Genomic DNA, 12,857 nt, shown 5'->3' with positions numbered 1-12,857 from the left:
ATCGACTTTACATTTTGTCACAGAAGAACGCCTTGCATAGTTTCACACCATATCGCTGCCGGGATCCCAGGTTTTCCCTTTCTTCCCGCAAGGTTTACAGTAACATCAGGCTCAAGGTGCCGTGGACTTTACCAGATCTTTCACTATTACATTGGCTGGGAATTGTTGAGCCCATTTCTCCTTGTCCTCAGACGGGTTGACAGGCTGTGTCATCTTCCTACATACAGGACAAGAGAAGGCAGTCGCCGACGCCATTTTTCCTGACAGGTCTTTGGTGATGAAGGTGGACAGACACTCCTCACAGAAGGAATGAAGACACGGGAGGGACTTTGGTTCGTGCAGCTGCTCCAGACAAATCGGACAATCTAACATCCGTGCTTCCCTCGGAGGTCCGAGACTGTCGGGGACAGAATGAGAGGTTTCGCCTTCAGCCATTACGTTAAAAAGTCGATGGTATCTGTCAATATACGAGGAGAGAAATAACAATGAATAAAATCAAACTAAATGTAACTATCTTAAGTATCATAGATGTTGCGTTATCGTTACAATTATATACTGTGCGGGCTATCCCAGTGCAGCCAGTGTTAGTACCAGATGTCACCTAGCTTTGTGACATTAGTGGATGTTAGAGAACTTGATAGTTATTGAATTCTGGATTAAGAACAACGCAACTTTAATTTATGTCTATTTTGAAAAAAAAAACAAACAATACAAAGCCTCTGAACTAGGCACTTGTACCTTTACAGATCTAACACAAATAGAAGACTGGAGTTTTGTTTTATTGTATTGCTATCTGTAATCTCGATGGAAACAGCAACAATGTCTATATATATGCCGCTATTGCTTTAATGAAATACAGATATGAATTATCATCTGGTCAATATTAAAGATTACGATGATCAGGTACACACAAAAGATTATAGTGATAAGGAATACATACAAATAATAGTGACCAGGTACACATACGGATTATAGTGATCAGGTTCACATACGGATTATAGTGGTCAGATATACATAGGGATTATAGTGATCAGGTATACATACGGATTATAGTGATCAGGTATACATACGGATTATAGTAATCAGGTATACATACGGATTATAGTGACCAGGTACAAATACGGATTATAATGATCAGGTTCACATACGGATTATAGTGGTCAGATATACATATGGATTAGAGTGATTAGGTCACATACGGATTATAGTGATCAGGTACACATGAGGATTATAGTGATTAGGTATACGTACGGATTATAGAATAATTGTAGTTTAATTTTTGATTTTTAACATGTCCACATGTTGATTTCTGATAAAAAAATAATTTGCATAAAAGACATTGAAATACTTTGAACAGATGCACAATGAATTATAGTGATCAGATAAGTATGTAGATTATTGTTAATACGTTGTATTCGTATAAAGAAGGGAGCATATTATAGTGAAATAGTAATATCGAAAACATTACATTACAGATAATTTACTAGTAACAAATAAAAATAATTGGAATGTCGGATTGAATCCTGATTTACTAGTATCCAAGGTAAGGAGGAAGGCGAGTAATATAGGAATTGCTAAATGTGATACTCATTTCCCTACATTCGCTGATAAATGGAAATTACACTAATTAATTAATAGGGACACATAGGTGTGTACCTGCGATAATGTAGTTGTGTACAACGGTCGGACGAGTATTGACACATGGTCGATCAGCAGTGTAGACAGGGTATAACTATTCGTTTTTGTAGGCGTGGGACTCGCGATACGGTTTGGGGCGGGGCGGGGTTAGTACACAGGAGAAATTGACACGATCAGTTATGAATGAACTGGTGGTAGGATCCCGCGGCATGTAATATTTCATTCTCGGTCATAGAAACGTGTCAAGTATAAGGTCGTGCTGTACAGATCTGATAGTCAGACGTACATTTGGTACTTTCGGTTTCCGTTACCATGGCGGAGGGTAAATCTGTGACGTCACGGGAAATCGATCTATACACAAACTAGTTTGGGAAAGATATAGTAGCCCTAAAATTACTATATGTACACATCCACCTACGACGTCGTCTATAGAAGGATATTGATAGATTGACCAGGAATAAAAAGTAGTGTTTGACCGAAGTTCGGAGTGTTAAACAAACGACACTTACCGTACAGCTCCATATACCACTGATCCAAGTTTGTCGTTACATGGGGAGGGGTTACGAAAAGGCCACGGACTACGGGAGACAACTCCTACATATCTCGTCAAAAAATAATTAGGTCTCACACAACTAATTATTTCACTATATGTTATTACCAATGACTCAATCTCCCCAATCGCTCATTTGAAGTTCAAATATTGTGAAATGGATATCAAATTGAAGTCCAGAAAAGTTTACCCATGCTTACCCTAAAAGGGAAATGTTTAGAATCGAAATGTTTCAAAGTTTTTAATAGATTAAGAGTCTGTGATCAATCAGCGATAACAAAAAATACAATTTCCAGTTATTTCCACTTTCACTGAATAGTAGAAAATATGTGCTGGATTCTGAATAGAATATCTTGAAATCAAATTTATCAAGTCTGGTTTTGTTACACAGCTTAGTCTGTATCCTTTTAAAACCGCTCCGTGCACCTGTTTTTGATTGAAGACAATTGCACAGCAATTTAAAAGGAAGCAATGGTAAACGTTACACCATGTAAACCAATCGGGAACCTTTTTATTCTACGGAAAGTGCCGACGGTTCCCGATTGCATGTAAATGACACGTCCATACATAGGTTAATCTATACCAGCTCTGGCAGAGCTGAGGTTACTGTGGTAATCAGACAACAAAAAATATCGGCTAGTGACAGTTTTTTTATAATTTTCATTTAACTCTCGTTAGTAAATTATCAAATTTTGAAATAACACGGGCTTTACGGAAGACTTACATTTCTGCTGTGTCTGTCTTGTCTAGTCGTAAAAATGTCGTAGTATAGGGTGTTTAAGAAAACATATCACACTTTAAATAATTATGACTTTTGTTTGAAAAGTCATAATTGTATCAAACAATTATAGAAAGCATATAAAATCACAATTTATTTGAATATTAACACAGGGATTGATGACATCTTTGTTAGTGTCACAGGTATTCAATAGTTCGCACGTGACCGTGAAATAGTTTAAACTATAGCTAATGTTTATAGTTAAGGAAAATCAAACACATTATGTAATGCATATATATATATGACATGCGATATACATATATTATTTATAACCATCCACGGATGTGCATGTTTCCCTTTGTGCAACTTCCATTTGTTGTTTTTACATCCTCTTAAATAATACTTCCATAGGAACTTCCCTCTTTTGTTTTACATAAGATTCTGTCGCGATCTACTACAGGAACTCTCCTCTGTTGTTTTCACATTTTTCTCTCTCATTGTAAAATTATGATAGTGTAGTGATAATAGAAACCGAGGATTGTCTGATAATAATATTTAATAGCTTTATTGCTCTTTAGCCTTTCAATATCTAGTAGATATACGATATCAATTGAATCGAGGCGAAATGTTTACCGTCCTATCAACCACGCTGTCCTAAAGAGTTATCAATTAAACACAGGCCATCTAATTCATTTCGCTTTAATCATATCCCGATATTCCATGTCATTATATAAATGTTAATCAGGATAATGAATACCATGTATAACCTACTCTACAGTACTCAGCTTATAACTCCATAGAAACGCTACCACACTATCGGGGTGACACAACCAGTTATGCTCTATAATCGTAATAAATAAAAAGAAATTATATGCATAACTATGGAAGCGTAGTAGGATCACATATGAATATCTTTGCATGAGTTTGGTCTATGTCCACCAATAACTCTCTATGATAGTGTATATGAGTACAAACATAAATGTATTTGCATATGTACTTGCGTAAGTGTGTTTGAGGTGAGTGAGACGTTTCCTTAGTGGGTTACTTCCCCCATCCTTGTGTTTAGTTTTTTTTCTATTCAATTAACAGATGGCAACATTTTTAATGACATTTGATAAAATAAAAATGCTGAAATGTTTAATCTTGCTTCGGCTGCCCCTGAAATATCTGGGGGTTAAATTTTTATCTGCTACAGTAATTGACCGATTGCGTATACATGTATTTGACACGTTGTAATTGTTTATAGAGAAATGGACAGACGGTAAAATGGACGAACGAACTGAAGGACGGAAACGCAATACATAATAGACCTATCATGACGGCCGTATAAACACGTTTTTAATATAAAAAAAATCGTGTATGACTAGATACAATGCTTGCGAATCATGCACAATTAATTTGACAGTTGCATGCGTACTATGATGATTATATATTTTCTATCAACACAATCATATACATGTATTTTAAATAATAACACAAATTTCATATAGACGGTTAAATCAACTTGAAAACTTGCCAATCACATGGCCGCCTCTCCAAAAGCTGATCCTGCCAGTGTTGAATCAAGCGGAACCAACCTTCCAAAACCCGAACGTTGCCTCCTTGACCTGTACTAACCACGCGACAATCACCACGTACATCGTGGCTTACATAACCCGGGTGTAAGTCACGTGACTTATGATTGCAATGACATTGCTTCCAGATCAGAAATTATCAATAAGCATACAGCAATAACGAGGAAGCTTCAAAGACCGAGATATATAATTTGGCATTATAACTTTACAAGTCTAAGTTACAAAAGTATTTTAAAACAAATCATGTAAAAAAAATTTAAAAAAAAGTTTAACTGAAAATGATTATTTTGTATTCCTGGACATGACATTTTTTTCATGAAACAGTATATTATATAACTGAGGAACAAAATAGGCAATCCATCCTGACGTCACTGGCATGTTTAGATATGTTTATATGATTTGGCGTTGAAAGGGATTATTCATCATCAGAACAATGTGCTGGCAATATTTACTCTTCGGTAAAGTTGAAAAACTGTTCTCTGGGGATTCATTTGTAATCACGAATTTGTTCCCACACACAGATATCGCCCTCGGTTCGTCTACACCGTCTGATGACGTCAGCAGCTCTCTGACGTTTGTCCCGTCACCTGACATCTGTACCACGTTATTGGACGCCCGCCCACACACGTACACATTGCCGTCACCGTCGATGTCTACACCAAACGCGTCCTTCATCATACCAACTTTTGCCACGCCCTTGGTTACACCAGCAGACAGTCTATACAGCCAAGTCGCCATTCTGGGATTTTAACTGACTGCCATATATGTGTCCTGTCATTGGATCGTAAGTAAGATTAAAGCAATTAGCAGGATATCAACATATTTTGAATCTCCATCCTTCCCTTTATACACGTCTCACGGAGTGCTCACAGTAACGCCTCATTTGAGTAAGTAAGACCAAATGGGATTTTACCGCTGGAAAGTTTTATTTTTGAAGACATAGTTAATTTTGAGTGTTGATATTTGATGGCGTGTATACAGGAGCCTCTCTGATACATCAATATTGTTTTAACGCCATCATTTCTCGATCTCTATCGATTGATGTAAATAATTTGATTGATTTGTAATAAATACACATAATTCTAAAGTTCTTAGTTTTGCATATTAATGAGAGGCATTTCACGACAGGCAACCATAACACACGGGGTCTCGGGATAGCATTTTCTATTGTGGTAGAAACAGGTCACACAAACTCGTGGTTGATGTATATGGCATTTCTATCATTCAACTTATATTTTCTGTTTTTGATGTTCTTTATAGGTAGCATAATTATTTTTTGAATCCGTTAACAATAATAAAAAACATTAACATTTATTTAGGCATTTTAATTGGATTTTTAATCGGAAACAACACATCTTTAAGCCTAAATGATTACATATAATAACCATATATTATGTAATGCCTTGTTATAACATTAAAATATAGGCATTCTTTGTATGAAAGACAACCGAAATCTACATTATCTTTGTGACGGATGATTAGCTCACCCAAAATTCAAAATCCGAAATAAGATAAATACATATGTTTAAAATACCGGAAAAAAATTAATAATAAAAATAAAAAGGCCCATGGGCCGTAACCCTCACCTGTTTTGAAATATTTCTGTCGATTTGACCTTTCTGACCTCGTCCATTAGTCACGAGAGTCAGTCATGCCAACATATTCATACCATCAAACTGCCTTCCAAAACGGTTACTTCTAACCGAGTAAAAATCAATTCCAAAAGAAATCCAACAAGTAATAGTCAAAAATGGGATTCCCTTACATAATTTATAACAAAGTTTACCCTCCTCTCAAGGAAAAACGTTAGACATACAAGTCATGAACTCACAATTTTTGTAAAGCGCTTTAAGACCCTTCAATCTATGAAGAGTATTTGATTCTACCTAATATGGGTTTAGAGAAGAGTTTTGAAATTTCAGTCAATTTAACCTCTTTTGGCCCCGCCCCTCATTCCCCTTGGGTTGGGGAACATATGTATTTCAAAATTTGGTTGACCTTGTGCCATGGAAGTCATTTCAATACAATTGGTTCAGGGGTTTCTGAGAAGAAGTCGAAAATGTAAATTGTCCGGACGACGCACGACGGACGATGACGGACAAAAGTCGATTAGAATAGTTCACTTGATACTTTGTCTCAGGTGAACTAATAAAAAAAACCCGTAATGACTCCAAAATCCGGATGTTGATTATTTTCAACAGAAAATTGAAATTGTATAGCGCCGAAATTGAAGGTAAATTGTAATTCAGCTTTTTGTAAAGCTTTTCATGTGCCTCTCAGTTTTAATATAAAGTCGTTGTTCTGTTCTTCTTCTTTATCTCTCCAAGCCCTGTGTAATATGTACATATGCATTTTATAGAAAGCTTTTATTATTTCTTTAATTGTTTAAGTGGATTTTAGCTAAGCTTTCGAGTAGGATTCGCGGAAAGAGGCTAATGAAGCGTATAAACTGAGTGTAGAATTTCTGTATCTTCTTAACCTACAGAAATATTTTGTCATCAACCTCATTATATATGAATTCATTATCTTTATGTCAGTAAGTCTATAAGTCTAAAATCTATAAGTGCGAAATTTCAAAAAAGAAAATCGCCAGCGTTTCTACTAATATTTCGAAGGCATGTCCCTACTGAAGTGACAAAAAAACTGTTCCTCTCCATCCCTATTTCTATATTATAACGTGGCGACTAAAAGATGTTTCCCTTGTCATCGTCGCCGTGACATTTCTGGATAAGCATATGCAGTTTGGGAGAACACTCCGTAACATAAAAAAAGAAATCCTTTCGTTTTTGTAAACGTCATAGGGGTGTGAGAATTAACATCATGTTGCTTAAAAGAGTGTGTCATCAGGGAATCTACTTGACAATATAAATAAACGTTAGGTTGCATTGCTCATTTGATATGAGAGAAAAAAAATGCGAAGGATTCATAATCTTTACAAACTAAACTGCATTACATCGATGTCTTTGTATATTTTATACTAATTCTGAGTCTGACTTTGTACTTATCTCAGATTATTTTTTACAAATCATTAATTTTGTAGCTAAAAGTGCACTACTATCTGCTATGATCACGGTGACCCGCCATCTTGAACAGACCTTTCCCTAACTGATACATGCCAGTGAGAATGATACTAGTATAAAGATGATTTACAATATTAATTGAAACGAGTTGATATGGTTGTCTTCCTATAAGCCTTATCAGTCTGAATAGATTAGTAATTAAACACTGGTCATCTATAACTAACGCCTTTCAATTTAATCCCTTCCCGATATTTCACGTGATTATATAAAACTACCGTCCATGCATAGCATACTATACATTACACCAGCTTACGACTGGAGAGAATCGCACGCTACCGGATCCAAACTATCGTGTATGACACAACACGTAATCATGTCTAATTTCCTATATATCCTACAGCTTAAATGTTTTACTCGTACCAAACAAAAGGCCCAATAGGCTAATAATGCAATTTCAGAGTTGATCTTTGTCATTTATGTGACTTCTAAGTTCAATTCCTCTCCAGTTCAATATGACAGAAGGCTAAGTATTCATTTCGGTAAACTTTGTAGTCCTTCAAACAAGCATATCCCTGTCCAATATGAACACAGCTCTCTGGCTTATTTAGATAAATATGTTTAACACATCTTGACATGTGAACATATTCGGTACTCCTTTATTCCAGAATGCTACTGCACCAATATTATGATCCTGTGTCACATGGTTATTGAAAAAGATTTCAGCATACTTGACCCCTTTAAGTAAGTAGATCTGGGTCATTTATTTGAACAAATTAAGTAGGGTCTATGTCGAAGCATGTTACAGGCCCAATAGCATGTTTCTGAGCCTCTTGGTTATCGAGACAAAAACAATGGAAATATTGACGCCAGTCTGACGGACGACGGCCGACGGACGCCGCGCCACGATATAAGCTCATTTGCCCTTTGGACATGTAAGCTTACCTCATTGTATAAAACTCAACTTCCTTGCATTCACACAATGCTATCTCTACACAAACTGTTATCTGGATTGATTGTATTTGTATTCAATAACCAGCAGGATTAACCAGTGAGCCCTGGGCCTACAGCCACTCTAGTTATACATCATGAATGCCAGAGTTTGTTGTTAATTTGTTAAAAAAGCTTCAAGGGCCCGAATACATCTCACGTCCGACCATATCAGAATACTGTTACTGTTACCAACTGTCATAGTTACTGATCAGTAAAGTTCAAACACTCGCACTTCATTACGATTTTGTGATGATTGGTTTGTAACCACGAATTTGTTCCCAAAAAGAGATATCGCCTTCGGTTTGTCTACACCGTCTGATGACGTCAGCAGCTCTCTGACGTTTGTACCGTCACCTGACATCTGTACCACGTTATTGGACGTCCTCCCACACACGTACACATTGCCGTCCCTGTCGACGTCTACACCAAACACGTACTTCAGCAAACCAACTTTTGATATGCTTGTAAGTTTACTGTCTGACAGTCTGTATACAGCTACATCACCATCCTCGGATGTCCATTGACCTCCATATATGTGTCCTGTCCTTGGGTCGTACGCAAGATGACAGCAGTTGTTTGGATAGGAAGCAATTTTGTTCGAAACCCCATCCTTACCGACTCTATACACATCGGTCGGAGTACTCACAGTAAACGCCTCATTTGAGTAAGTGATACCATATGGGTATGTTCCGTTAGAAAGTTTTATTTTGGAAGACGAAGTTAGTTTTGCATGGTTCACTTTGATTATGTGTATGTCAGAATTGTCGATAGTGACCGCTACAGTGTCATCATCTATACAACACATATCATACGGGTGTCCTGGAACCTTCATCTCATCCAAACATTTCCCTGAAGCTGTAAACAACTTTATATTTTTATTGTTGTAATCTGAAACAACGATATGATCATCAGGTAAGTAAACAATACCAGTTGCAGGACAATCGCGTCCATCTGATGGACACTTGATGCTGAACTTGCCTACCTCCTTCACGTCACATTCGCACAAAGGCCTCATTGGTACTTATTCCTTTTGGGAGCTGTTCTGGTTTTTCCTCTATAATGACGTTTCCTAATGACAGTGGACTATCCTTATCCAACCTGACCAGACTGGGATCGACGACATGTTTTATTCTGACGGAAGCAAAAGACTTCCTTATTTCCGTGATCAGGTTCTGGTAGGACTCGATTTCCGCCTGGCCTCTCTGGTACATCAATATTGTGTTTACACTATCATTCTTCTGAACAGCTGTCTCGGAGCTTTCTACTGTGTTCTCAATGGATGACATCAGACGTTCACATTTCTGAATAGACAAGTCCAGATTTTCCTTTTCTTGCTTATAAGACGATACCAGTTTGTCTGTGATGTCCTTCTGCATGGCGTCAAGACGTAGGTCGACCTGTTTTCGAAGATCTGTTAAACTGTCAAATCCAGAATTTTGATCTTCTAGGAGGATTTGAAGTTTCTCGCCAAATGTTTTGACGAGTAACTTGATACCCTCCATTGTCTTCTGTAGTGATTCTTTTCGATCCTCCAGTCGTGACTCCGTCTTTAGTTTGTCACAGTATTCATGTGTCGTCGTCACTACGTCACATCGCCTGTGATCTATGGTGATACATCTACTACAGCCAAGTATCTGATGATCCTCACAATAGTAATCGACCTCCTTCGTATGCTTTTCACATCGGATCTGTTCGGTTACTTGTCGCGGAGGAATTCCTTCCTTCCCTGTTACATCTACTGTTTCACACCCTTCAAGAATCAAATCGTGATGATCGACTTTACATGTTGTACAGAACAGGACGTTACAAGTTTTACACCAGATCGTGGCTGGAATCCCAGGTTTTCCTTTCTTCCCGCAAGGCTTACAGTACATCGGCTCAAGTGTCGGGGCCTTTACCAGATCTTTCACTGTTACATTGGCTGGGAATTGTTGAGCCCATTTCCCCTTGTCCTCCGACGGGTTGACAGGCTGTGTCAACTTCCTACACACAGGACAAGGGAAGGCAGTCGCCGACGCCATCTTCCCCGACAGGTCTTTTGTGATGTAGATTGACAGACATTCCTGACAGAAAGAATGAAGACACGGGAGTGACTTAGGTTCGTGCAGCTTCTCCAGACAGATCGGACAATCCAACAGCCGGGTCTCCCTCGGAGGTCCGAGACTGTCGGAAAGATCATGAGGGATTCCGCCTTCAGCCATTACGTTAAAAGGCGATGTTATCTGTCAATATACGAGTAGAGAAATAAAAATGAATAAAATAGAAACTAAATTTACCTATTTTGAATATCGTTGATGTTGCGTTCTCTTTACAATTAGATGCTATCCGGGCTATCCCAGTGCAGCCAGTGAGATAAATATCAGATGTCACCTAGCTTTGTGACCATAGTGGATGTCAGAGAACTTGATAGTTATTGAATTCTGGATTAAAAACAACGCATCTTTAATTTATGCCTATTTTGAAAAAAAAAATCAATAAAAAGCCTCTGAACTAGGCACTTGTACCTTTACAGATCTAAAACAAAAAGAAAATAGAGTTTTGTTTAATTGTATTGCTATCTGTGATCTTGAAGGAAACAGTCAGCAACATTGTATATATATATGTCGCTAAGCTTTAATGAAATACAGACATGAATTATCATCTGGTCAGTATTAAAGATTATGATGATCAGGTATACACAAAAGATTATAGTGATAAGGTATACATACGGATTATAGTGATCAGGTATACATACGGATTATAGTGATCAGATACACATACGGATTAAAGTGATCAGGTACACATACGGATTATAGTGATCAGGTACACATACGGATTATAGTGATCAGGTACACATACGGATTATAGTGATCAGATACACATACGGATTATAGTGATAAGGTGCATATACGGACTGTAGTGGTCAGGTACATATACGGATTTAAGTGACCAGGTACACATACAAATAATAGTGATTAGGTACACATACGGATTATAGTGATGATGTACACATACGGATTATAGTGACCAGGTATACATACGGATTATAGTGACCAGGTATACATACGGATTATAGTGATTAGGTACACATACGGATTATAGTGATAATATAAACATACGGAATATATTGATAAGGTATACATGTGGATTATAGTGACCAGGTACACATACGGATTATAGTGATAAGGTATACAAATGGATTATAGTGATAAGGTACACATACGGATTATAGTGATCAGGTACACATACGAATTAAAGTGATCAGGTACACATACGGATTAAAGTGATCAGGTAAACATACGGATAATAGTGATCAGGTACATATACGGATTATAGTGATCATGTAAACATACGGATAATAGTGATCAGGTACATATACGGATTATAGTGATCAGGTACACATACGGATTATACTGATCAGGTATACATACGGATTATAATGATAAGGTGCACATACGGATAATAGTGATCAAGTACACATACGGATTGTAGTGATCAGGTCCTTATGGTAGTTCATTTGAATATGATATTTAATTACATGTTTAAGGTTATTTCCTGATACAAAGAAATAGACTCAACTCTACTAATTGTGTTTTGTTACCTGATGCAGACGCCTGTAATTCAACAAACGTAAACAATTTTAAAAGCAGGATTGCATCGTGATTATTTCTGGGGCTAAGGAGGAGGGCTTATAATACAAAGCTAAATAAGCGTGACACTGTACTAACATCCTACGTTCCTTGATTATTGGAATTCTGTCTACAGTTCAACGCTTGTAACAAAACGAATTTTAAAGGGCATAGAGGTGGGCTTCGGAGGGGACGAGGGTTATGAGTACACACAAGGACGTGACACAATCAATTATGAGTGTACTGGATTGGGACCCTGCCATTATTATTTCATTCTAGGTCATAGGAACGTATTGTATAGTACAGATATTAATCTGTTCGTCAAACGTACATTTGGTACTTTCGGTTTCCGTTACCTTAACACACACACACAAACACACACACACACACACACACACACACAGCGGTTTTAAAGAAGATATATATATAGAGAGATACATATATAAATGAGATCATGTATACCAAGAGCATGTTATAACAAAATCTAGACTTCAGCCTTTCGTTTCCCCTTTAGCTACATGTTTGTATATTGACATATCCACCGATAATGTTTTTATGGAAGGACACTGACAGGTTGATTATGCATATCTGAATAATCCATTACGTAGTAAGTTTGTCCGCAAAGTATCATATCAACCCAGAGTATGATACTCGGAATTCTAAACACAAGATACTCACCGCAGAACTCCATATACTATGGAACCCAGTGTGTCATTACAAGGAAGTTGACGTGTATAACCGCACGTTACCATGGGACAG

General features: G+C 37.3%; 1 protein-coding gene across 1 annotated transcript; it reads right to left on the bottom strand.

Moving 5' to 3' along the window:
• Window positions 1-4,961: 4,961 nt before the first annotated feature.
• LOC117339705 lies at window positions 4,962-12,857 on the bottom strand. Its single transcript, XM_033901422.1, is given in 4 exon segments — window positions 4,962-5,511; window positions 8,702-9,505; window positions 9,507-10,712; window positions 12,777-12,857. Coding segments are annotated over 3 exon segments (2,154 nt in total). The 5' UTR covers window positions 10,692-10,712; window positions 12,777-12,857; the 3' UTR covers window positions 4,962-5,346.

The sequence above is a fragment of the Pecten maximus genome, chromosome 12 (assembly GCF_902652985.1).
Source record: "Pecten maximus chromosome 12, xPecMax1.1, whole genome shotgun sequence".
Taxonomy (NCBI): domain Eukaryota; kingdom Metazoa; phylum Mollusca; class Bivalvia; order Pectinida; family Pectinidae; genus Pecten; species Pecten maximus.
This window is presented reverse-complemented; position numbering and strand designations above follow the sequence as displayed.